The sequence below is a fragment of the Tauraco erythrolophus genome, chromosome 3, assembly GCF_009769465.1.
Source record: "Tauraco erythrolophus isolate bTauEry1 chromosome 3, bTauEry1.pri, whole genome shotgun sequence".
NCBI lineage: Eukaryota > Metazoa > Chordata > Aves > Musophagiformes > Musophagidae > Tauraco > Tauraco erythrolophus.
Window position 1 is genome coordinate 77224008 of NC_141467.1, and position 27653 is coordinate 77251660.

Sequence of the window (27653 nt, forward strand, 5' to 3'; positions counted from 1 at the left end):
TGAAGATCTGCTATTCTCAACAAGACAAAAACGCTTGAACCCGACAAACAGCCTTACAAAAAGGAGGCACAGTCACACTGATCGAGAATAACACAAAATCTTGAAGACTGAAAGCATCCTTAAAAACTTACACAAAATAACTACAAAATAAGCACTACATTATATTATTTTTGTATCAGATGACTTGCACGTGTTTGAGCAATTGATCATTGGTACGTATATCTACATGAAACTCACATATACAAGACATCGTGTTCAGGCATTATTGTTGTTTTCCTTTTACACACACGCATTACTATCGGGTTATCCTGTCTATTCCAACGTAGTGAAAAACAGTCCACAGCACACGTAAAAGGAACGTTATCCAATACAGTGTTTTCTTGCAAAAATGGAGTCAGAATTCCTGAGTCTCAGAGACATTACTGTCCTCCTCCATTACTGGATTATTTATTTTTCCAAGGAGAACCTCTAGTTTTCATTTCTTCACTCTGATGAAATTTATAATAGATTGCATCTCTTCAAAAAATGTAAAACTTTTAGAAAAAAACATGCCAACCAAAGCAAATTGTTAAAGCTTTTTAAAGGGAGGGGGAATTCACTTACAAAATAAAGGCCACCTTCACATAAAATTAGTACTACCGTTATCCTATCATTTTGTTTAAAGGAGAGATTTAGCTCCCTGTTCTGGAAGCCTTATTACATGCAGTCATGTGAGTTGAAGAAATCCATCCTTTTAACAATTAAAAATATTATAAATAGGACTAATGTGGAACAGCCCTTTGTTACAATCACCAGGTGGTAAAACCAATGCAACAGTTAAGTCATGAAGTCTCCCTCAAATAGTCACTGCAATCTATTATAACTTCTGTATTATCCCTTTTACTTTGCATATTACACAGTGTAACTTAAAATGTTATTTAAGAGCACTTCAGTCCCACAATGTAGGATTTAAGCTTGTGTGAATACATATGCATGGCTCTGCAACATTTTTTAATGACTTACAAAAATACATTCAATCAAAACTTTATAAAGGGTTCTCTTTTTTAAAAAAAAAAAAATCAAAAATTAAGGAAAAGCCAAATGGTCCCATGATTAGCTAAATAATACACTCCAAGTTCTGGAAGCAATTCGAAAGCAAAAGCACATTCAAGAATAACATAGTTGAATTGCATACTTTCTCATTCATCTTTATCAGTAATAAAATTCTACTGCATATAATTATTCAGCCTTATAAATAATGCTAAGCAGAAAAATATTTACCTCTGTGCTACTTTTCTCAGTTTATAGAAGCATTTCTCAGTTTATAGGAGCAAAGGAAAAAAACCTAAAGTGCAGACTACAGACCATGACAGGCATAATAAACGACCAAAGGTGCAGCCAAATTTGCATTTACATCTTAAGTTACTTCACCATCTTTCTTTTCTTGCTAGAAGTCACCCCGTGTGCAATTGAAGAGCTGGTCGGTTGGTTTGTGCCACAGTACAACCTGTAACCACTTGTAATTTTTTTTAATACTAGTTGAATTGTCCATAGATATTTCCAGGCAATAGCTTAGGTTCACAAAACCTTGCGTTATTAATACTTGAAATCACACAATATTGACACCTCCTCCAGAGAATGCCACTGTCCTTTTGTTGCAGTATGTGGTTGAACCACTGATGCTTGGCTGACTGTCTTTAACAAACGACGTCTTCATTTCCATTTCACACGCTGCAATAGCCGCATTCAGTTCCACTTGAGCTCGGTGAACGACATAAAACATGAGTCCTATGCTTATGACAATCTGCAAATAAAACAGAAGAGTGTTGTAGGCTATAAAAGTCGTAAGCATGACTACAAAGCAATTGCTCTAAACAAACCAAAAAGCTGTCCAGACAAAGATTCATGGAGGCATCTGTTGACTCAATGCTTCACAGGGAAGACATTTGAAGGGACATGAACTTAACCAGTAAGTGGCTCTAAACCTGCGTAGGCTAACAACGTAACCAGCATATCACAACATAGACATTACGCAGAACTTAAAACACCGATATGAAAAGATATTTTCCTTCTTTCCATTGCCATCCACATACTTGTTAAAAAGGAATCCTTTTACTTTCTCTCTTGGCAAAAACGTTCCCACAGAGAAACGATATGGTGTATTTCTTGTAAGTCGAAAGGTACCGAGCGAATAATAGGTTGAAATTGTATTGGGCATCTGCAACTTGCCAAACAGCAGAGACACAGGATGATGCAGAGTAAAGGAAATAAAACTTACTGTTCTTGCCCCTCTACCATGGAAGACAGTAGAGAGCAGCAGTGTCACTGTGCTTCTTGGGTATCAGGATTAAACAGGACAGAATCAGTGTTTCTGAGCGACTTACAGTAGTCTGTATGGGAAGAATTTGGTTTCTGAAGGATGGCTTGAGGAGGGAACAGGACGGCATGGGGTTTTTGTTTGCTTATTTGAAGGAGGAAATATTGTCCAAAACTAGAGTTTTAGTTGAAGTTTTCACTCTGAATTTTATTGCTAAGAATTTTTAAACTTTCACCACAAAAATTATCAGTAATAAACTGTCGTGGTTTAGCGCAGCCAGCACTAAAAAGAAAAACGAATTCTGTCCCAGCTGACACCAGGACATAAACCTGGACAATTTTTGCTTAGAAATTCCTCATTCAATGACATTGGCATGCACTGCACTCCCCAGAGGTGGCCTTTGGTTTCAATAAAATACCAGTCCAGTTTTCAGCTGAGATCCTCCTTAAAACAAAAATAAATCTTCAAATAAAAAAAAATCAAGCTGTCTCACAGTGTGAGTCCCTTTGAAAGAAGTAAATTCCTCTACCTTTTTTAAGAATGTTTTAGGCAACTACCTGGAATATGCACCTTCCTTTCAAAAAACCAAGAAGTTTATATTGCTTAGAACAGAACCTAAAGTTTTGAGTCCAAAATCTGAACTTCATTATTAATTGGTAGGGCTATGTTTTCTTTAACACTATCACTTAAAACATCTGTCAGCATGGCATAAAAGATGATAAAATATCACCGAGTAAGACGATAGACAAGTATGACCACAGGATAATTGCAGCTGGAAAGCATCCCTGGCAGTCTCTAGCCTGACCTACGGCTCAGAGCAGGGCTGGCTGCAAGACAAGACCAAGTCGCTCAGGGCTTTTGTCCAGTCAGGTCTAGAGATTTCACCACCTTTTTGGGCAACCTGCTTGACTATCATTGCAGTGAAAAAGATGTTCTTTACTGTAAATTCAAGTTATATATTTCAAAAGCTGGCCAATGTAAGAGTCAAAAAGAAACTATGGACACCAAGTTCTGAATATACAGGAATAATCCTATTCTAAAAGCTTACCCAGATATTTAAATTTTACTAGTTTTAGAAATATTACTACCAGTAGCCTAGTTCCCTTTAAAAAATATATACATGCAGGCAACCACGAAAAGTGAAGGCTTTTTAGAGCTATTTACTAAATCAAAGTCTCAGCAAAGCCCAGCCAGGCAAAGCACCAGGCAGATGCCTGACAGCAGAACACCACAAATAATTCCTCTACTAACAGGCTCCCCTTGACTTAGTCAGGTCCCAAGGATTGCTCTCAAGGAGGTAAGCACTCCTATTCAAGCATTCAGCCTCTCCAGCTGGCGCTTACCTGAGTGACAGTTATGTTACAACCTATATAATCTACAAAGGAGAGTCAATGTCATTTAGAAAAAAAAAAAAAAATAGTGGGGAAAAAAAAAAAAGACCACTAAAAACTACCACCCTAGAAATAACATTTCATTATTAAAATGAAAGCTGATGAAGTAACCATCTACTTTCTCTTTATCTACTGAGGCTATTTACCCCACACATTTACAAAGGCATTTCTCATACTCATAAACCTGTTCTATGAAGCCTATAAATTACACGTTCCGTTTAAGAACACACACGTTTCAGGTGGGGGAAGGTTTAAAATGGTCCTACACTTAGTTTTGTATCTTAGCATTGTTAAACATCAGCTTTATGATTGCAAAAACTGAGGAAGACAGATGACTGCAGTACCAACTGAAAGTCTGCAAACCACGGTAACTGCTGTTCAAACACAGCCTGAAGCACCGATGCTGTCAGAGGAGGTGTTAATACATAATATGATTCTGAAATACTCATGATTTCTATGCTTGTAATGGTTTCAGACTTAAGGCTAACCCCCAAGATTTATTGAGAAGTTATTTCATCGGCTAAGCTGATGTAAAGGTACTATATACTTGTCATTAATTTACCCACTTGCAAAATTAGGATATTCTGATTTAGGCTTTAGCAAAACGGTATTTCTACAGCACTTTTCATCCTGAATACCTATGCAAAATCAGGAGTGTTCAGTGCTAACAGGGAACACTGCACAGGTGCTGGGTCTAAGCACCCTGAGCACACGATTTCACAGCTAGCGGCACAGGGCTTGACAAGTCTAAAATTCAGCAGTAGATTACCACAGAGAGCAAGAGAAGAAAAACTGTGGCAGGAACAGAAAAAGAGAACACTGAGTAAGTTCTGCCTTGTGTCACATGAGATATGAGAGAATTTAACTTTTTTAAGAGAAGAAAGCAACAAAAGAAAACAGTACACTGGAAACCCATTTCTCTGGGTATCTAGCAGTCATAAGCCTATGAAAAAAATGTCAGCTCAGTTTTACACAATCTACTGAAAATACCAATAACGGAGTTATAAACTGAACACTTTTTAAAACCTGCTAGTTTTCAATACCACATGCCATACTTGCTTGGCCTTCAGCCTGTAAGAGGTCAGCTGCCTCAGGACTAGGGAGCTGTTATGCCAACAGAGAGCAGCTCTTAACCGAGACGTGCATTCTCCCAAGCCCCCTGCAGCCCACCCCTTTTCCAAGTGCAGTCTGAAAGAGAAATCGGCAATGCTGAACCTCTCTATATCTCACACATATTCCTACAGGCATGCAGTTTCCAAAGTGAAGATTCAATGACTTGAAGAGACAAAGCTGCAGGAAGGAAACTTGCCTACTGTCTCCAGAAGCAAAGTCCTGTCTTGAATGCCGCTGGTACAGCAGATGAGCAAGAAATCAGGGAGATAAAGAAATAAACTTAAACACAAGAAGACGACTGTTTCCAAGAGTAATTGCTTACCCAAGCAGTCACAAAGAGACTGACGCTGCTGTTACCAAAGTCTAAGAAAGCAATCTTTTAACTTACCTGTAAACCGAATATAAAATAGCCACTAACACTCTGTTCTGCAATCACATCTTCCATGGTGCGCAAGGTAGTGCCCAAGTATGAGTTCAGGAGCTGAGTAGGTAGCAGCCCAACTGAAGAAGCCATCAGGTAGTTGGGTAGTGACAAATCTGTAATCTGAGTAAAAGACTGTGTAAGAAATCACGCACAGTTGCAACACAATCTATATGCACAACCAACCAGACTGCCGCTTCCACAAATATCCGTGCAAAATAATGAAAGAATTTCTTGCATTCCTTCGCTGAAACCTTCCACTGTGCGTGAATCTAAGATAACACAATAAAACAGTATGTGGCTAGTTTTCATCCAGCCTTTTTGAAGTTACCAGGTTTTATTTCATTTCATCTTACGTTACGCAACATCTCTGTGCAAAAGTCATTAACTAAGGATGCAATTACACTGTTCATTGAAGATGTTTATTTCTGCATGGTAAGCGGAGCCACGCAACTTATGAGAATTTGCTCACGGGAACACATTACTTTATCAAACGTGAAGGTCAAAAGCAAAAATCTCTTTGCTTTGCTTTTTAAATGTATGGCAACTAATAAAAGAGGTAATTGTTCAAAATGTCACTGGATTAAATATGATCTCGGTAAACAGAACGGCAGATACAATTTGCCTCTGCAAGGGAAGTTATATACTCATTAAGAGACCTTTATCAGTGATCTCCAGCAGCAATATCCATCTGTATCAGTGACGTACGTGGGTATCATTAAGATTCTCTACCAAAGACATTTTATATCACACTTTAATTAGTGTGCACACACCACCATAGCTTTTGTTAGTTTCGCTGGAAACTAAAACACTAAAATATTTCAAGATATTTTCCTCTCTTTGCTGGGGAATTTCTGTTCTGAGTAAGTATGTGGACAGTTTACATGGGAACAAAATACACAGTACCAGCTGAATTAGTATCAGCAGCCATTGGGAAATATTAAATGCAAGAGCCAGGAGGACAAAAGATATTTATGCATGAAAAAAGAAAACATTTTTATGGGTTAAAAATTAGTATGAAAAGGGCAATTTTGAAACACGCAGTCTAAGGAATTTTCCAGACAATTCAGTTGATCACATAGTAACAAAACTAATTAAGAACAGCCGCTAACACTGGGAGCCTACATGGAAATTATTGACCTTGACAGTTTTGTACAACATTGAAGACAAGAGAATAGCAGCAAAGTTACTCATTTCATCATGCTGTTCTTAAAATAAACTTTGGTTACTATGAAAGTCACAGTGCTGAATTCTCAGAACTCTAAGCACCATCAGTGGAAAGTTTATGGGAGGAAGGAAGGGCAATGGAGAAGGAGAATGCAATGAAGCACAACGATTAAGAATAATTCACTGGAACAAGATCCAATAAGCCAATTCCAAACTTCACACTGCAAATTATACTTTTCACAGACTGAATTATCTACCAGCAACACAAACAATACACTTCCCTCTCTATGCAAGATTAATTTAGATTTATAATGAAAAAGCAGTACATAATTATGTCAGAACTTCACATTTGTCCAATGCTTTGAAAAGACTTTTTTAAAAAAAAAAAAACATTATAGTAATCTGGGCCATGTAATAAGAACGAACAACTGAAACTTCCCATATTGCCATGGGAATGAAGGAGTTGCTATTAAAAGTCTCTGAAATACTAACACTGAGGCAAGATTGGCTAAGAAGGACACTGTCATTAAATCTAATGGAGCTGGGACACTTCCCAAAGATTGTTTTACCACTCCCAGACACCTCTTTCATTTCTGTATATGTCTTAAGGACACTCTGGTTGCAAAGCAACACGTCTGCACATCTGGATCTGACCTGAAGCGACTGGACCTCCTGGGCCATGAGAGAGCCTGCTTCCAAACGAAGGGGAGGCTGGCAGCGGTCGTGCTGGACTGACACTTGTGCTTCCCACTAAAATGAGAGTTAATGGCGGGGGGTGTGTGTGTGTGCGTGTAATTTGCAGGTGCCCTTTTAACTCCTGGTTTGCAGGGTTTAGATCTACAGTAGTACCCTTTCCCCAGAAGGCACAGGAAGCGGATGGCATCCCTATCTAGGGAACCTGCAAAATAAAACTTAGAGCTTTCCACGTCATTCCTCTTACAAAACTTTAACCTGTTCCAGAAACCTGTCAGACTAGGGTCTGCATGGCCAACCTGCCAAACAGAGACTACCAGGACACTGTTTCTACAGAAAGCTCAAGACAGCAAAAATTAACAGTGAAATCCCAATGCAAACATGGATGCGATTGTTACAGGCCATACCAATGTATTAAAATAAAATTAAGAACTACCTAAACACTCTGGTAACAAGAAGGTTAGCCAGAAATTCTCCCACTAAACCTTGGACAGGCTTTATCCAGTAAAACTTCAGTGTATTCTTTGCAGCTGACACCTTTGGTTTAGTCCTGTCAGAGAATAAACACTTGTATCAGGACTTTGTCGGAGGCTCACATGCCTTTGGGGATTGCAGCAGATTTCTCTCCCCTCAACTTATGAAATCCCGTGTTTCAGATCAGGTAGGCTTAGCAACTGAGAGCAAAGGACAATTCTGATGGCTCTTTACTTTCTCTAAAAAATCTCAAACCAACCAGATCAGGAACGAAAAAAACAGCTTGAACTTTCCAACAAGCAGAGTAAGCAGCCTGCATGTTTCTGCAAAGCAGTTACCATTTCTTAAACTCTGATTTCACTGCGTGCATTTCTGGAACCAAAAATGCACATGCTTGGACAGATTATTTATTCCATACAATACTCCTCTCAGAGGAGAAAGAAGAAACATGAATTCTGATCTAAGCTACACCTGGCACTACAAATGATCAGCCTGCACAAATCTAGCTCCAAGGACCCAGTAGTGGGAAGGAGGTGATAACCTGCATACCAGGCGTCCTTCCAGACCTGCCTTCAGAACGCTCAGAGTTGCCAAGGGGAGAGGGCTGTGTGTGGGCAAACACTTCAACAAGAGCTGCCAGCTGACCCCAGCAGCCCAGGCCACCCTGGCACCACAGGAGTGACAATTAAGCAAAAGCCACTCAAAGAGAAATACAAACATGCTTTCAGTTAAGAAGTTTCTACATCTTCCAGAAAGGCAAGTAAACACATTACCCCACTGCTCCTACTATCAGTGCTCTCCCAAAGAACAAGAGAATGACCTTAAGAACCAAGATGTTCACGTCTGGTTGGTGAAAAACTAAGAAATTCACGATAGTTTTCTTCTCATGCTGTTTGAAATAATATGACCCCATCGCTAATCAAATGCTAGGAAGCTCTTCCTTCCTTCTGCACGTTCCCCTGCAATTCAGCCTCCCTAAAACCCTCAGCAGATGGTATATGCCACCAAACAGGTGCTTGTAGAAACCCATTAATCCCAGTCCTGCAGACAACTCCTCTCACCTCAAGGTTATGCCTTGCCCTGGACCTCATGTGTCACTTCCTCCCTTCCCTCTCAATTATGTATTCTCAGTATTTACAGTTTATTTATAAACAGGCACATAGAAAACACGCATAGACCAGACTGCTGGAAAAATAAAGATGTGTAGTTTTTCTTAAGTTCACTGTTCTTTCCTCTACTGTTAAGAGCAATCCTTTTCAAATTCACTAAAGTTGCTAGCACGGGGAACGGATGGATGGTCAGGGCACTCCAAATTCCCTTGCATTTTGAACTTCAGTGGAACATTACATTTTGAAGTAACTTAGATTTCAAAGAAATTACAGCTTGGTCTGTGTAGGTAGAATTTTGTATTCTATACCTAGCTTAAACTTGACTCGCAGTGAGAAACTCTCGAATTCCCAGATTTGCATGCAACAGTTTTATTTTTCAGTAATCTAGTAGTTCATTTTAAACGTTCTTAGTTAAAAATGTAGCACACAGAGTTTTATCTGTGTGTGCTGCAAAGTAATAGATCTGCAGTAATAAACGCAACCCAAACTAATTTTAGCAGGCAACATCCAAGTTATTTGGCATACTCAAGCACCTGGTTTCATCTAATTTCATACCTGTTGTTTTAACAATGAAACCTTCCACTTGGAAAGAAAATGATTTAGCTTGCAGTACTTACAGAATACAAAACATTGATTTACAGCATCATTTTAATATTGCACTGGCCTCAATACTCTGCTGAATCGTGTTTCCAACAAAATGGTTATGCCAGGAAGGAAATCATTTTAACTCGGTAATTCTCTGGTCAGTTCTTCAGATCCAATACCACCCTATGACAGCTGCTGACTACTTCCAAGTGACACCCAGAAGCTGTGAACAACCGAAGCACAACAGCTCTCCCCGCTTTAGGAGGGTCACACTGTAGCAGAAGCTTTGTCTGCTACACCAGGACCTTGCGCTCCAGGGAAATTCTGCTCTCAGTCGCACGGGTCTAAACTTCCTCAATCCTGCAGTAATATAGGTAAATAAATAAAAGAGCTGAGGTTCCTCTCATTCAGAACAAGGAAATGGTTAAAGGATCTGCTTAAAAAGAAACGGTAAGTTACTGGAGCTTTTACAAGCAGAGATTGCAGCTTTTACATATAGCGATTTTAAATATTTGATGTGGGTGCTAAACCCTAAAAATTGTGTGGATTAATTTTTTCTTAAACAACAAATTCAGTGACCTACTCATTTCAATCAGACGATTCTGTCAAAATTAAGTGAGCACTTCAGAAGGGTACAGGATCAGGACTGCAGGTAAGGGAAGGAGAGCACATGCTATAGGAAAGTGGGAGACCGAAACACTTGTTTAGAGGGTCTCGTACATTAAAGAACATACAGTTACTGTTAAACATTTAAAATACTTCACAATCTGGTTTGCTCTGTCTTGATTTCATGGAGTTAGCAGAGACACAACCGAGGCGTAACACACAGCCAAAACCAGATCCTTCAGACAAAAGCACACAGGAGAAGATCAGGGTCTGAAATTCTTCTTTACATTCTCCCTTACGATGATCAAAGAGAAAAACATTATAAAATTTTAAATAATTATTCTAAAAGAATGTACCAGTCTTCATCTAAAAGAAAGAAAAGCAAGACTAACCCTTTTCCAAACTGAAGTTTAAAGTAACTTTCAGTACCACTCTGGTGTAGCTCTGAGCCTACACCTCACTGCTCTGCGCAAAATACTCGACCTCTCTTGTGTGGATGGACTTAACATACGGTATCGATCTGCCAGATGTATGCTACAAACATCAACCAAACTGAGCAAAAACTTTAATTTGTCCACTTCTTTCTTTCCAATATGATTATCTGTATCAAGTAGTTTAGGGAAATCTGGCAAGACTGCTTAAAAATACAACTTTCCTCCCACTCGGATCATTTTAAAAACAGAGGCACTTTAGAACTGTCGAGCTCTCGACAGATTTGGCTACACAGCACCTTGGTGCGTCTTTCTAACACCAGAACTTAGTCCCGAAAGCCACAGAGCAACTCTAACGTAACGCCACTGAACAAGGCGCCTTGAGAACCTGCCTGCTGTTCCTCCGCAAGCACGGAAGAGCCTCAAGCAAAAGCAGGCAGGAGGTTGCTTCTACTGTTGTTACACAAGAAAGAAATCAAGGTTTCTTCCTGGGAAAGGAGGCAACCTCCACCAGTGACACTGGCTGCTGTGCTGCAAGTCATTCTTTCACCCAGAGCTTCTGCCTTGGCCACACGGCCCGCGCCGGGGACTCACCGCGAAGACGGCGTTCTGCAGCCCGAAGGGGATCGGCGTCAGCCGCGCCAGAGCCACCACCTTGAGACCGCTGCCGCCCTCCACGACACGGACCACGGCACTGAGCGTCTCGCTGCCCTGGATCCTGGCCCGCGCCCACCGGGCCAGCAGCCGCTTGCAGGCCACGTGGGCGACGAAGGTGCCGACGAGGACGCCGAGCACCATCAGCCCCATGCCCAGCACGAAGCCGTAGAGGTAGCCGGCGGCCACGTTGAGCAGGATGTAGCCCCAGCTGCAGGGGAAGGACACGACGATGAAGCCCACGGTGAAGAGCAGCACGCCGGCCAGGCTGTCCAGGCTCTCGGCCCAGAGCAGCAGCTCCCGCAGGTACTGGCGCACCAGCGCCAGCGACGCGAAGCAGAGGGCCGCCAGGACGCACACGCTGAGGCAGCTCTTGCACCAGCAGGTGCCCAGGAGGCAGCAGGAGCAGCGCCAGCCGCGGGCCTCGGCCAGCCCGGGCCCGCCGCCGCCCGCCTCGGGCAGCTGGCAGAGCAGCAGCTCCGCCGGCGGCAGCCCGCCCTGCTCCGCGTAGGGCCCCAGCAGCAGCCCGCCGGCCCCCGCCGCCTCCGCCGGGACGAAGCCGACGGGGTCCCCGCCGCCTCCTGCCGCCGTGCCGGCCGCTCGGGACAGCCAGCGGCCCAGATCCTGCCGGACTCCCTGCGCCGCCGCCTGCTTCACGGCCCGGGAGAGGAGCTGCAGCGCCGCGGCCCCCGCGCCCCACATCCCCCCGCCCCGCAGCCCGGCTCTAGCGCCGCCGAGCCGCCCGGCCTCGTCGCTCCCCGCCTCCCAACGCAGCCTGCGGGCAGCGGCGGCCGCTCCCTCATCGCCCCGCCATGGCCCGGCTCCCGGCGGCGGGGCCCCGCCGAGGGCCGGGCGGGGGCGGGGTAGCAGCAGCGGGGAGGGCGGGGAGGAGGGGGCCGCGCTTCTTCTTCACCGCCGCCGCGCGGGCCCGGGGACGGAGGGGCCGCGGCGGCCTCCGCGCTGCCTCCCGCCTCGGCCGCGCCGCCGAGGCTGCGGCGTTAGGCGGCGGCACCGCGCTCTCCGTCCCGGCAGTGGCAGCGGCGGCCCTGACGGAGCGCGAGTCCCGGGGGGCGGCAGCGACGGCAGCGGCAGCAGCAACCGCGGCAGCGGGGCTCCATCTCCCGGCGCGCTGAGCTCCCGCTCCGCTCTGGGAAGCCCCTTCTCGGAGCGGCGGTGCCGATGTGGCAGCCCGAGCGCCGCTCGCAGCGGAGAGGGGAGGAGGCTTGGCTCCGGCGGCAGCAACGCCCTGCCCCGCCGCGGGGCTCGGCCCGCCCCCCGCGCTTCTCTGCCCCGCCCCGGGAGCGCCGCGCCGACGCCCTCCCGCCTCGTCCGCGCCCTGGGCAGCCGCGGTTGCTGCACGATCCTCCCAGCATCTCCGCATCGGGATGGCTTGGCTCGCCGGACTGCTTGGCTCACATGCCTGAAGGCTCAGACACGCTTCTGGATGCTTTGAGCTTGACTGTTGAGCCATTGCTAGGCAGAAGGAAACAGCCCGAATGCGCAGCAAGGGCTTGATGTAGAGGAGTGTTTTCCTCAGGAGCCTCACCGAGGCTCGACAGCTTCGTAGGTCGCCGTTGCTGTGGCGTTACTAGCCACAGGAGACGAGTAGTGGGGAAAGGGTTTTGTTTTCTTTACAGCTCTTGAATGTACATCGTGTTCCAGTGGAGTTATATTCCTCTACTGGGAAATTTGCAAGCATATATAAAACGAGAATGTGTGTGGGTGTTGTAAAGGTTAAAGGGTGATTGGGAAAAAAAAAACAAAAAACAAACAAAAAAAACCACCCCGAATCTCAAAATGAAAAACCTGTCTTGGAGACTGTACTGCAAGTAAGTTCACTTGCAAAATATACCGTTAGAAACTATATGACCTGAGCTGTCCAACAAATCAGCCTAAGAAAATAGCAGATGCCTTTGAGCACCACAGCAGAATAAAACAATCCTGGGAGACTCTACAACAGGGAAGTTGCAGATAAATATCTCCAGAATGATCTACTTTCTTGCTGTTACCTGTATACAAATGCAAGTATTTCATTTTGTGTGTGCCCTTCACTTACAGTGCAAACACAAGCAGAGCCTACATCCATAGTAATAATAATAATAATGGCAAGAAAGCCCTGTATTATGGGTTGTAAAGGATGATGGGCATACTTGTACATTCACTAAGGCATCTCAGCAAAGTGGAGACGGCTGGAAGTTCAGTAGAAAAACAAGAAAGCAAAATATTAATTTCTGGTTTTATACAAAGAGTGCATGTCTTTGATGTGGATTCAGCTTGTGTGTGTTTTTGTTCAGTACGGTTGCTTTCATAGAATACGGATAGGCCTGAGTGGAAATGTCTGACAGAGTTACATGCTTTACGTTGCCCCTGCATTTCTACATTTAAAGTGCATAGCCTTGTGCTCAGAGCTGGAATGAATCTCCTGCTGCCACTCCTAAAAGCTACAGGCTTCTGTAATTATAATCACAGAAAACGTACTTGAAAAGGGACACGAAAGGATATGAGGAACATAATGATCTACCTAAGTGACAGTCCTGACACTACACTCCAAACTCTACAAATATTTTAACTAGGTAGTTAGTGGAGATGCTTCTCCACTCCCTAAGAATATGCAGGCTGAAACTCCTTGACCTCATCCATCGCCTGGCACTCCTAAAATGGCTAATCCTGGCCTTGTACAGATCCTTGGAGCGATAGCTCAGGAAGGAAAGACAACGTACAGTCACATTTTGAGTGAGACATAGCATGGTCATGGAGCAAGAGCTGAAGTATCTTTGGATAAACATCCAAGCGAGACCACAGGAACTCAGCAGGTCTCGGGTGGAGCTGGGAGCCTCTCCCGCACGCAGAGTGGATACAGCTACAGAGCTGAGAGGCAGCGTCAGCTGGCTCCAGCGAGTCTTCCCAGCGCACTCTTACCGTCCGAAGGGGAAAAAAAACAACCTCACACACCCTTGAAAATGTGCCAGATTGGCACATTGCTGGACACAATGCTGGACGAAATGGTCTGCCTTTCAGGCTTACTAATTAGTGAATCATAAAATATTCCCATACTATGGATGATGCAGTTGCAATGGTCTGATGATATGAGCCAGAAAAAATCTGTAGGGAAAAGGAGTTATCTTTTACTAGACCAATCACTACACTTAGAAATCCAGACCAGCCCTTGAGCACACAGCTCCTGGGCAAACACTTTGTGCTCCAAAAGATAGTGCTTTTTTTTTATTTTTCCAGGTAGGTTAGTTGATTTAGTGAATAATTTCCAACAAATGTTGTCTAACCTGTTCTTTAAAAAGGCACTGCTGGGCCCGATTAGCTTCAGAAGTTATTTGAAGTAATAGGAATAAAAATTACAGGTTTAGTACATATGGTTTAATTTATTACATTACATCAACTGAAACTGCTCCTATACTTCCTCAGGCTGAGTTACTTAGATTCTCATTAAACTCATATATCATTTGAGCTGATTTCTTACCTGTCTTTATATTTAATTTTAAAATTTATCAGCGAATCAGTTTAAAACGTGAGAGGCACAGAGTAACAGCCAGAGGACTGTTCTGCTTCAAGAAAAGGTGTTTCTATTGAAAGATGCTCTCATAATGATGTAAATTGTAGTGGATATTGAAGAAATTTTGCCATGTGGGGTTTTTTTCCCATTCTTTCCAATGAGATTGGTTTAATTCCTAGTGAAAGGTGATAGTTCTGAAATTGCTGCTTCAGGAACAGGAGGTGTAAAAGGAGAAATGGCACTGTTAGAAACTTAAGATCATCCAGTGTTTTAATTTTTTGAATAAATATTGATCAAGATGTAATAGAGCTTGCATTGCTTTCACCTGGAGCTATCTAGATCAGAAAAGGTCTTTAAATAAAAGATACCAACATAAAAAATGAAATGCCCATAAAAGTCAATGAATGTATCCATTAGAGATTAATACTTTTTAAGTCTTAGAGTGGGAATCCAGACCCTGTTATTTTGCAGCTTGATTGATTAGGTGTCTACATACAGAATTAAAAACTTTGTTTATAGTCCCAGCCTCCCAGATAGGTGCCATACAATCATGTTAAAAACATTGAATGCTTTGATATACTATCATAAACTCAAATAATTCAGAAAATGCATGTATTTGTTTTCATACATGTTTGTACATAAAAAATATGGTTAATAAAATGATTTTACAAGAAACATTTCAAGCAGATTTTATTACAGCTATATGTAAGGCGTGAACAAAAATTAAATACAATAAGCAATGTGCTGAAATATTTACATTGAAGGGAAGATTCTGCGATATTACTCTGGTATTAGTTATTATATAAATAGTGACACACCTAGAACAAGTCCATTTCGGTAGAACTGAGTATTTTTAATGACCTGCATGATATTCCTTAGAGTGTCCTAGCCCAGAAACAGCAAATGAGAAACCTTTAAACATCCTTACAGATATGGCAAAAATACAGCAATATACTTGGTACATCTATAGCTGCTTTCAGCTGTTGCAGTAATGGAAAACTTAAGCTAATTTATCTTAAAGACTCACATGGGATTCTTCCTTGCAAAAGGATATCCTTAGGTTGACAGAAGAAACTTCCGCCAATTTTCCATTCCATGAAATGACCGCTTTGTTACCAAAAGACAGCATTAGACAGGGGCTGTGGGTGTAACGCGGGGTAGTTAGCCTAAAGTTTGGAAGTCACGAAACTGCTCATGAGGACTAGAGTAGCACTGGCAGCCCTAGGAAATGGTAAGGTACAGAAGAAAGACCAAGTTTATTATATTCATAGTGTCCTCCTGAATTGCACTGTGCAAACATTAGATTACAGAATCTAGAAAATTAGAAAACGAAAGGTTAACTGTGTAATTACTTCTATCAGGGCCATAAACTAGGAATCTACATTTTCATGTGACAGAACACTTGAGGCAGTTCTTGAGAGCACCAACATTTGGAAGGTGTGCTTTCAAAATGGTTTTTAGGTATCATGAAATTCGATACAGTGAGCAAATCGTATCCGAGGAATCGGAAACTCTCAGTAAAGTAGTTGGTTGAGGTTGTTTACATACAGATTGTACTCAACTTAAAAGTGACTAAAAGAAGAAGTGTACCTAAATATATACCATGCTCAGAGCACTTTTAATGTGAGGGTTTTAGGAAAATTGGAATGTTAGCATACCCTTAGTGCCATGTTTTCATCAGTTCCCACGCATCTGTGTCTTTCTAGCAATATACTTTGGTATTCTTTAACAAGCTATCACATTCCTTTCGATACATCTGCAACACTTTTTATCCAATCTCGTATGTAAAAGCTGTATCTATCTCCTTTTTTATATATATGTACTTTTAAAGTATACTAGACTAAGTTGCAAAGCAAAGAAAAATAGACTGCATTTTCACTAATTTTATGGCAAGGGCATAGTCCTAGGAGGTTATGGATTGGAGGTCAGTTTCTCCTAATATTTTTGGATCAGTGATTTTTGTAAAAGTGTTTAACATTAAAGGTTAACCCAAGATCCAAAGATTCTGTTTTAACAGGACCATAATATTTGACTGAGTTTTACTATTAAGCTTTATCAAGCAGCTTTAAGGTTGGCTTCAAGTCAGCACTGAAGCAGAACATTGTATTTGAGTTTGTGAATTGGATAAACAAGCACGTATTTAAGTTTGCTGGTATAAAGCAGGCCACTGATCTCAGTTACAGCCGTCTAAGATCAGAAAGAAGCTCATGGATTTATTTTTCTGTGCCATCTTGGTTTATAATTAGCTTTTACTTAGCAAAGTTTTAGCAGCCCTTTTCCACCTTTGTTGTTACTGCTTTATCTGAGAAACCACGATGTGGTAACTGCCGGCAGGCATTGAACGTAGCAGGTTTTATGGCTCTGTAGAAGGATGAGGATTGAAAAAATCCCAGCTTCTAAAATCAATGGCAGAACCCTTGTCTGAGTGTTACACTATATCGGGCACCATTGCTGCAAGAAAGCACAATTACATGGGTCTACATGTTTACAATCCTTGTTGTAGTATATGTACTAAATTATTTTTTTTTAGTTTCCAGCTAGACTAACTGGTGAGTTACAGACCTCCTCTGAGGGCACGTTCACCTTTTACATTAAACACTGGTGATAATGTGATTTCAAGCCCAATTTGCCTCCCGTTCTCTTTGTTATGGCCCTAACCCCAGGCAAAAGAGCATCTTAAGTAGAAGCCCCAAATGTCAGAGTTGAGTAGGCAGCCTGGTTCTCCTCCACTGTGCAGTTTAAAGGAGCGGAAGGTTATGACTGAGTTTGGAAAAGAGTTCCCTGAGTTCCCAGTCTCTTCTTAATGGTCTCATCTCTTACATGCTAAAGCTGCAAAATGGAAACTCCCCTTCTTGACTTCTTTTTCTAGGCTCTGGTGTCTGCACTGCTACTCCAGCAGCTGAGATCAAGGACACAATGTGGTTGGAAGAGCAGCAATCCATTAGGTTTGCAATAAAGATTTTGCCAAACACTTGGAGCGTCCTCTCTTTCTTTTGAAGCATTCAGTAGTCCTCAGTAGGCTTAGATGGCACTCAGGAACCCATCAGAGCCGCTCCACATAAAGCAACTTAAGAGATAGACACAGAATACAAATATATGAATGATCAGATGAGATAGTGAGGACTGACAGGACTTAAAGAATGTTATTGTTGATAAGAAACCACAGAAAAAAGCGCAATGTGTTCTTTTCAGTCCTGTTCCCCCTCTCCTCCAGTCACAAGAGGTGCTGTAAACATAAAAATGCCTTTTAGTACTACTTAAATAGAGTTGTATAGGAGAAGGTACAAGAAACAGGTAGAGGGACAGAGTCTGTGCATGAAAGAGCCTGCTTTCTCCGGCCCCAAAACCACTCAATCCAAGGCAACCTCCAGGCACCCTTTTCTGCACTTGAGGGCAGCTTCTCCTTAACACAAAGGAGGAACCTCTAATGCTGTAAGAGACAACTTTGCACACAGTAATCAAGATTAGTGTGTTTGCTAAACATGAAGCCTGCGTACGGAGCAGATCTCTATAGAGCACACAGCTTAGGCAAGTAGGAGTCCAGGTGCATGGCAATTTGGACTTTTGGAAACAAACATTCCCATATTGCACCTCTTACCGGGTTCAACAGAGCCAGAGTAGCTGTGTTAAAAATATTTAGACATGTTGAAACTATTTGTTGACTTTGAGACTGACTTAAACTGCTCACACATTGATACCCAAAAGCACATGTTTAAACTGAAGTTATTTAGTAAACCTGATTCAAGTAATATTGTTAGATAAAATCAGAAAAAGTTTTCCAAACCTGATCTTGGAAAGACATAGCAACACATGGGTTTTAGTTATTTAAGTAGACACTTTGGTCTGCCCTCTTTTGACTGTATCCTGGACAAAATTGTGCTTTCTGCAGCCAATAAAAGCCAAACAAATATTGTAAACTGTTGCATACAGCATTATTAAACACGCAGAAAAGTTACACGTCACTGGTAGACAGGCAAAGACAGCCACAAAACCTGAAAGCATCCAGAAGTTTCTGTTGATATGCTCTACAGCTCATCTCTTTTTTAGCTCAGAACTTTACCTGGAGTTAGAGTTTGTTTGTGAGGATGGCAGTTTGAGGTTTTCAGCCATCTATATACCGTTGCTGTTCAGTTTTTACTATAACAGTTTCAATTTCCACAGTTTTCACGGCGCTACAACGATTTTTTCAACTGTCTGGCTCTCCTGTATTTTGCATCCTCAAAACACTATTCTAAGCATTTTGTGTTGGTTTTATTGCCTCCATCTGTCCCTTGAAGCACTTAAAATTACCTTTATAAAATATGCATACATTAAATCAAACACATAGTACGTTTAAATGAATCTGCTCTAAAGTGCTTTCCAAGTCAACCCAGAGATCCCCTTAGAAAATAAACACAGAAGCAACATATCAAAGATACCCCAGGAGAATGTTCTCAGCCTTGAAATACAGTTTCTTCCTATTATTGGTCCCAAAGTAACAGAGATTATTATGTGAACCATTGTAGCAAGTCCTAACTCAGGTAGAGAATTTCTTCTTCATTGAAAGAGCATCTTAAAAACTTTCTCCAACATTGAACCGACTATCTGTATAAAACCTCTGTGTAATGTTTGCTTGCTTGTTTACTTCTTGTGATCAGAAATAAGGCAGAAGGGTTAAGTTAGACACAAAGGGAGTTAGTACCAAATCTGAGATTTGAAATCAGTTCTTTGCTCCTATTAAACAAATTTAGATTTTTGTGAGTTCTTCTCACTTAAAAAATGTAAAGAGAATCTTTTTTTTTAAGTAAGTTTGTGCAACAGAAGAAGTTCTCAAAATTTGCTTCATGATTTTCAGTTTCTTTAACGTATTCTGAAATCACTGTTTCAATGCAGTTTGTATTCCTTCATGAAATAACACGTTTTATTAGTATACAGACACCTTGTACTGCTCTATCTTTAGGAAAATGTTAGCTTTCATCACGATATACAGTCCCAGTGGTAAGACTGAATGTCATCCTTTATTTCTTCTTTCCAGTCTATAGCGGTGGGAGGTTCACCTCTGTTTTCCTTCTTTCTCTGTCTCTTTTCTGGCATTCTGCCTACGGCCATGGGGTAGCAAGTGTATATCATTTCTTCAAGCAGTTACACCAGTTACTTCAGGCACACATATCTCTTCAAATTAACTTCTCCATGCCCCTTAACAGCTGTTGCTGCTTTATCACTTTACTGCCAGATGGGCAGCCGGCACCAGTCTGGAGCTAGGACCAGCCGAGATACCATTCCATCCTTACAGCAGCAGCATGGTTAAAACACCGTACTGGAAACTAAATAACCAAAACAGCTACATTTTTTCATTAAAATCTAGTTTCATTCTTATTTATGTGTGTTATAAATATTTGTCAAGAAGATAGGACTAATTTTGTACAAAAGGAAATACTGAAGATTTATTATGTAGACATGTACATATTGTTTTTTAATGAGTTCTGAATGCAACTCCACACCACTACAGCACAAAATTTGCCTTAATCTGAAGATTTCTAATTTTCTTCTTTACGAATCAAGGCCTGCCAGATTAGTCTCACATCTAGCAAAACATAGAAGAATAATATTTTTTTTTGCTATGAAACAGTTAAATTTTAAAGTGTAAAGTCTACCTCACATCCTCTAAAGTGCACAAAAATTTTCCATAAAATACTTATTTCCGGGGGGGGGGGGGGGGAAGACAAAAATCATTAAAATACATTTGGAATTGACTTTGGTATTTAATAACTTGAGCAAAGGGTTACAGTGTGTGACGTCAACACTATCCTTCAGCATAAAAAGCAAACCAAGTTACACTGCTAAACCCAATATATGTACTTTCATTATATTCTCAAGTGCACTATACAGTTTGTAGGAACTAATACACTATTTGCTAATTATGGCTGGACTAAGACCATGGCGTGCTCTATTATGAGCCTGTCCATTCCACAGTAGCTTGTTGCCATCATAAGAGAGAGGCCATGCTGCTTTTTTTCTTGGCCTATGACTTTTCCTGTGACACATACCTTGATCCAGGGTGCCAAAAGAGAGCTGCTGTATTCCTGCAAAAGCCTTTACTTCCTCACAAAGCAGATGTTTTAAACTGTTTCTTTCTAGATCGCCTTCATCGATTGTATCATAGACACACACTCCAGTAATGACAGAGACATAAATTACCTCTAGTCTGAATTCACGGACAAACTGTATTTACTGTCTCTCAAGACCTGTACTACCCTCAAGAGCACTGACATCAAATGTGTAAATATCCCAAACTGTGAAGATCCAGTTCAGTGTAGGTAATATCATTTATTTTGCTAATTCTAAGGAAAATTGTGTTATGAATGCAAGCTACTTGTCTGGCTTATGCCATATGGTTAATGTGCTAATAGAGGTTGACAAGTATAGAGGAGGATCACATCTTTCTTATTTGCATCCATGACATTAAAAAGGTTTTGAGTGTGGCTTTTTTTTGTTTCTATGTTTGTTTTGTTTTGCAGTAGCTATTATTATCTCTTCTGGATTTTTTCTTTCTTTCTTTCTTTCATGGAGGTAGAAATGAAGTCTCATAAAGCAGTTCCTTAAAGAAATCAGAAAACTGGCAAGAAAACTGGATGTGAGGTGTTGAGCTTCTATTGAAAGGAGAGATCAAGTATCTTGGGTCTGTGTAAGATCTTCAGTCATTGTGATTTCACCTTCCTGTTTCCGAGTTGCCCCTTGCTTCAAAAATTGTCACGCACTTTAAACTTTCAACCCTTCAGATGCTTCATGTTACTTCAATATCAGCTACTCCTCCACTTGCTTGTTTGGCCAAAACTTTCTGGGCAGAAAGCAGACTACGTTTCTTAGGCAATATCTTTGGCGATGGCTTCAGAATTAAGACAACTGATCATAAACTTGGTGTGTAGTGATAAAGCACAATTCCAGTAGCTTCCTAAAGATACAGGAAGCATTTTGCAAAGTTACCCTTTACAGATACAGCAAATACAGGAACAATTCATTGCACTGGTATTTGGAATCCATGAAGCGTTTGTTTATTTTTTATTATCTTGATTTTTAATTAGCATTTTACTTGGCTAAATTTGAGCAGCCCTTTTCCATCTTCGTTGTTATTTCTTTATCTCAGAAACTACAAATGGAAATGGAGTCCATCAAATGTAGCCAGGTTGCTCGGGCATGGTTTTCCCTTGGTAAATCCATGCTGACTGTTCCCAGACATCTTCATCTCTTTCATGTTCTCAGAAGACTTTATTTGCACTGTGTATCTTTTAGATAACATGCAGAAAATATTTAATCAGAATATATTTTTATTGCTGCTACACGATTCTCACCACATATTATACGGTACAGTACACATACTATGAGCACTGAATGTCACCAATGGCAAAATGTCACCATAGCAAACACAAGCAGGGCTGGATCCAACCCTGATCCAGACGTGGGGACTGTACTGTGTGTGAGCCTTCACACCGTGTGTCTGAATCCGTGTGCCACACTGGAAGAGGCTAAAGAAGGATGGACAGGGAGAAGGGGAAGGTTAAGGGAACATGTTACCTCCCTCCCCTCCCTCCCTGCCACTCTGTCTCTTCCTGCAGGGTATTGTCCTCTTATTAGGAGCTATTTCTGTAAACAGATAACAAACTGGAGGAGGGAGATTAATAAAAACTCTATACAACATGTAGTCGCACAGCTGAAGACTTGATCTGATTCAACAGAACATTACAATAGCTCTAGGACAAGTTATCCTCCTGACGTCAGAGGTTTTGCATGAGCAGAAAAGCAGGGAAACACAAAAGCAGTCAGGCTTACCTGGTCTTCGTGTAACAGAAGGCTGCTGCAACAACAGAGGCAATAAAGTAGTTGTAACTCTGCTGCAGCCAATTACGAAGTTTCTAATTACGAAGAGTTATTTAGGATTTCCTCCAAGGAGTTCATTTTAAAGAGTACTGGAGATTATCTCTAAAGACCTCTTCTAACCTGTCGCACTTAAAAGCATTCCAGCTTCTCAGATGTGCTGCTCAAGGGAGCTCTTTCCATTTTATTGGTATCCACTAGAGTAAAGTAAGCAACAGCCAGGTCGTAAAAAGGTTGGTTTTTATTACTTAACATTACAGCAATTTGCTGTTGCCAACCTCGTTGGGAAATTGCAGGGAGCTGAAGATGAGTGGATAAGCCTATTCACTGCAGAGTATGATTGACTGGTGGTGGGAAAATAATGAGAAGTCCCAAGGAAGCACATAGCAGAAAGAAACTTCAGCAAAAGGAGTTTTTTGAAGAGAAGTGTTCCAGTTTTTCCTTTTTTTTTTTTTTAACGAGAGCACACAACATCTTCATTTTACACTTTGATCTGCGCAATTTTGACTTGGTTATTTTCAGAGTGCAGAAGGCCCTTTTTTTTCTGTGTGAAAGTGAAAAGGAAGTGCTTGCCACCCCTGGAAACAACTGTAGGATTCACAGTTCACTCAGTTCACTCCTAAGAAAGTAGATTCACGTATGTAGCCTGTAGTTCCTTCTGATAAGGTAAACCCAGCTGCTTTTAAGCTGTTTCTTAAGAAAAGCCTAGAGTAGCTTACCCGTGGTTGGCTAAAGTGGGTGCATACCATGTATGACCGGACAATAAACTGCTCCTCCACATGCCAGGATTTAGATCAGAGCAAAGCACATGTGAAAAAAAGCCTCAAAATATTTCCCCACCTGTTTCCTGCCCTTGCACAGACTGTAACAGTCTCTGTGGTTTGGAAGCAGAACCGAAGAGGGAAGCTGTGATTTCAAAGTAGCACAACATGGGGGAAACGTTCAGTGTGACAAGAGCCTGCTGTGCCTGCTGTCCTGCAGAAGAGCAAAAGGTCGTCCTGCCATGATGGGTCGCTTGCAGATTCACCGCATCTGTGACAAAGATCTCCGCTTTGTGGTTTGGAACAGCGTCTCTGCTTTAGGATGATCAGAAAAGAAGGAAAATCTGGTCAACTGAGGGGATAAACTAGAGAGCCAAGGGGTTTCTTCTTTCTCAGAGCTCAAGCAAGGCATAAGTGTGGCAAGGAATGATGGAGACACTTGGTACCAAGATCTCAGAAAGGAGAGGACAAGTATGCATAAGCAGTAGAAGAAAGCCACACTAGAGGGAAGCCAACCAGCCTGTCTCTTGAAAACGTTTGCTTTCAGAGCAACTCAGGAAACGGGTGAACTTTCTGATTCTTCCTCACTGCTGACGTATACGGGTGGTACCGCATTAAGTCTTACCATTTAAGGCACAGATTACCACGCAAATATGATGCTCCACTTTCAGATTTTTTGGAATTAAATTTAAGCATACATTGTATTAACACAACTAGTGTTACTACCACAGCAGTTAAGCTTTATTTCCTATATTTCTGCAACAGGGGAATTAAAATTTAAAGAACGAGCCTGATTTTAAGACAGAAGAGCCTTCTGTAAAGGAAATAATCTCATCAGCCTTCTGAACTGAACCAAATAGTCCTGTTTCAGTGCAGAGCAAACCAAAATCGCTACTGCACCAAGGTGACTTAAACTTACAGTTGAACCCTATGGCTTCTCAAGGGACTGCCACACAGGAGCTCTTTTGGAATATTTCAGAAGCCTCATGTCTTGGATGCTGCAAGTGCTTTGGCAATACTGCTGTCAACAAATATGCACAAAATTGCCTGATGGTGAACACAAAGCTCTCTACTGTGACAGCAGAATCTAATGCTGAAATAAATGCCCTGAGATACAGGGATATCTTTTCTTGTAAAACTTGGCTGGAGGCTGCAAGGCTGCTTTAGCAGTTGTGCAAGAGAGCCTCCACTGCTCTTGCAGCTCTAGAAAATGGGAGAAATTGTAAAGGGATTATTCCCAGCGTTTACTTTTCAGCCCAACTTTGTAATCAAAAATAAAGAAAACGAAGATTATGTTATCATGCATCATCGTTAAGATATTAAGTAATGAGGCAGGTTAAAATTAAAGCAGGAAATTATACTTCTGTTTTCATTCCTGAGCTTTTATTAGCTAGCCAGTGCAGGCCAACTCCTGAAAAAGCACTTATTTGGCAATTGGACAATGATCAAAAGATAAAGGCCATCTCATCTGCAGGTCTCATGATAGACTCTCTTCAGCATGCAGTAAGGCTCATTTAAAAATATTACGTCAGTCTATCTAAAGATGCCACGTACCTTTTAGGAGAGGCTCAAAGTGAATCTGACCTGCTAGAGCCATTGTATGCCACAATAATTTATTCTGTCTGTCCTCATCTAATGTCCAGAATATCAACATGCCAATCATATTTTCCCAGAGAGCATATTATTAATCTTTGCACTTTATAAATTGCTTGGTTTAGCTGTATTGCATACAGTATGAGCCCAGGATCCTGTCAAGGACTAGTCGTCTATAGATCTCCCACAGCCCAGCAATGTGGGGTCTTCTGAGACTGCAAAAATGTGCTTTGTGAGTTCCTTTACCATATGGGAAGAAGGAGAATGAAAATTATATTAACTATACAGAAATAAGAGTAAATTACACCAACTACAGTGGCTTTTGTATGACCAACTCTGCGCCAGTTTCAGGCACACAATCAGATCCATATGCTGCAGCGGATGGAGATAGGATCACGATTCTCTCTCTGGAGCTCAGTCACTCTCTGAATTAGGCCAAGCTCCCTCTCGGGAAAAGCCCCAGGAATTAGCAGCTCTAATTGCATTATCCAGAGAGATTTCAGCCATGGTGAGCAGAGAAAGCCGTGAATGAGACCTTGATACAAACCCTTAGCTTCTTGCCTATCTCTAGACACTTTCTAAAAAGTTTACCCAGTCTAAGCTTTGTATAGACTGTATAGCTTTATACTGGCAGCTTTAGTGCTGAGGACTGAAGAAAAAGAGAATAAGAATACTCAAAGCTGGAGACTCCGAGGGAAAGAGCAGTGTAAATACAGCCCATCCAATAAAAGATGTGCTTGTGTTTTATTTAGGTTCTGTTGCCATTTATGTTTAAAATAATCTGATTAGTTCAGGTCATTCAGCACCTGGAACATTCTCTTTACTGTTTGCCAAAAATAAGATTAAGCCTTCTTCATGATAAAGGACACTGGAAAGGGAAGCCATGGATTAAAAAACAGGAGAGCAGACTTTGAGAAGTGCTCAGAATACTCGGCAGTGGGTTTGTTAGCATTTCTAAGTCCACCTGAATCCTACGAGAGACCAGGATCCTTAGCAAGGGCCAAAATTAATAACTCTGTAATTTTGTCACTGATTAAGTATGAAATTCTAAAGGAAACAGAGTGTCTTCATGCTGTTTTCCTGCTCACAGAAGATATTTCCATGCATAGTTCTGTTCATATTTACTGCTGTGCCAATAAATGTGCATCAAATGCCTTTCTACTCCTGCTTTTTTGCTCAGAACTTCTGCCAAACCATGCAATCAATTTTTTTCCAGTGTTTACAGACTGTTCGAGAGTATATAAACTGTAGTTCCTGCAATATACACACAAAAGCAAAGGAAAGAGAGGAATAAAAATCTCTTGCCTGCTTTGATGGCAAAATTGTCTGTATGACAAGAAAGTACAGATTCTTTTATTCTTTTCTTTTAAGATTCAACAGCTGCCAAACCCATACTGTGCTAAACGCCAGTATTTCAAAAATGCAGTGACTTAACTGCAAGGGATTTTGCTGATGAATTGGAGTGCTGTCCTTTTTGTTCTGAAGCTGGCTTTTCCAAACCAGCTTATATAGCCTGTCCTGTATCTGAGTATAGATGTTCTCTCAGCTCCAACTTTAGACACAATCTTCTGAATGTAATGATCTTTCATCATATTCTTTTCCTTCTGCCATCAAAAATCACTTTCATCCTTCCAACCAAAGATGGAGGTGTTAATTAGTACTAATTATATTCATACAGGTGTTATAGTTACACGAAGGACTTGCCAGTGGAATCTGGGAAAGGAAGAGAGAAGGAAGAGAATGAAGGAAAAGAGAGAGTTGATTTGTGGAAACCACTTCATAAGCACCAAGGACATCTCTGGTTACTATTTCTGAAGCACAAAACCAAAGCAAAGACTGGCATTTGGATTCGTAAGCCTGGCTAAAACCAGTACAGCTGCCAAATAATTAGGCCATCTTAGGAAACTTTTTCACTCAGCAGTATTCTCCATTTTACTGCTGTTGTCTCAGGTGAGTTACTCAGTGAAGTGAGTAGAAGGAACGGGTCATTGAGTGAAGGAGAGAGAAAGTCTCCAACAAAAGGGAGAATCAAAGACTGTTGCACACTGCCCAAGTGCAAAAACTCTTCTGCGGGGAAAAAGCACACAAAGCTCAACTGTTTCATTCCAAATAAGTGTATTGATCTGAGTGGATATTAACAGGAATAACAGTAGAAAAGTTGTGGGAATGAAGCAGAGCAGAGCCACGGCACCCAGACAAAAGCAATTTCAAACTTATGCAGAGAAGAGAGGAGGCCTGTGTTGTCATGGATTTAACAAACGATGGTGAGGTGATGTGAGCAGAGCAATAGGAAAACATTATCTGAGCAATGCAGTTCCCACTAACACTAATAAATGCTATATAACATATAATAATGAATAATCAGTCACCATCGTGATGATTGAAAGGTAATTGTCTTCCTTCATGGTTGTAATGTAAATGGAGATGTCAACTCGATTGAAATTTGTGCAAATATCATCAGAGACTAATCATACCCTTCTTCTCTATAGGTTTGCTTGAATTTGCTCATTTGGAAACAAAGCAAAGCTTTAACTTCATTTGTTAAAACTGTATAGGCAGCAGAACTAGCCAGCGTTTTACTCTGCCTCATGACCTATTAGTGAAGTTCCCAGAATCAGCAGATTTCCAGGTGCAGAACTTTAACTGGTGCTGATGCAAGGGACAGAAGTGACTTGTGGGTTGTAAGATTAACAACAAAATAACTAGCGCCGACGTGTGTCCCAGTGAGGTGTTCCACTGGTGAGTATTTACCATTTTGCAACAGCACATATCTGGGAGATGTCCTGAAGGTCCCTAGCATTAAAATTAAGACCATACAGTCACGTTCAGTCATCACTTACAACAATAGAGATCTAGATTAACATCAGTATTAAATTTACATCAGCAAGGCAATGAGACACTAAGAGCACTTGAATTTTTCTGGAAAGACCTAGACAAAAAAAAACTTTTTTATGTACCTTTCCCACAAGATTTTACATTGACAGAAGTGATGGGAGAATG

General features: G+C 41.4%; 1 protein-coding gene across 1 annotated transcript; it reads right to left on the reverse strand.

Annotated features, from left to right (window-relative positions):
* Positions 1-375: 375 nt before the first annotated feature.
* On the reverse strand, positions 376-11642 carry TMEM64 (transmembrane protein 64). The gene is made up of 3 exons (XM_086609450.1): positions 10881-11642; positions 5189-5344; positions 376-1783 (listed from the first exon to the last, which is right to left on the reverse strand). Exons 1-3 carry the CDS (start codon positions 11640-11642, stop codon positions 1589-1591), a joined length of 1113 nt encoding a protein of 370 aa, XP_086465576.1. The 3' UTR covers positions 376-1588.
* Between the last annotated feature and the right edge of the window lie 16011 nt (positions 11643-27653).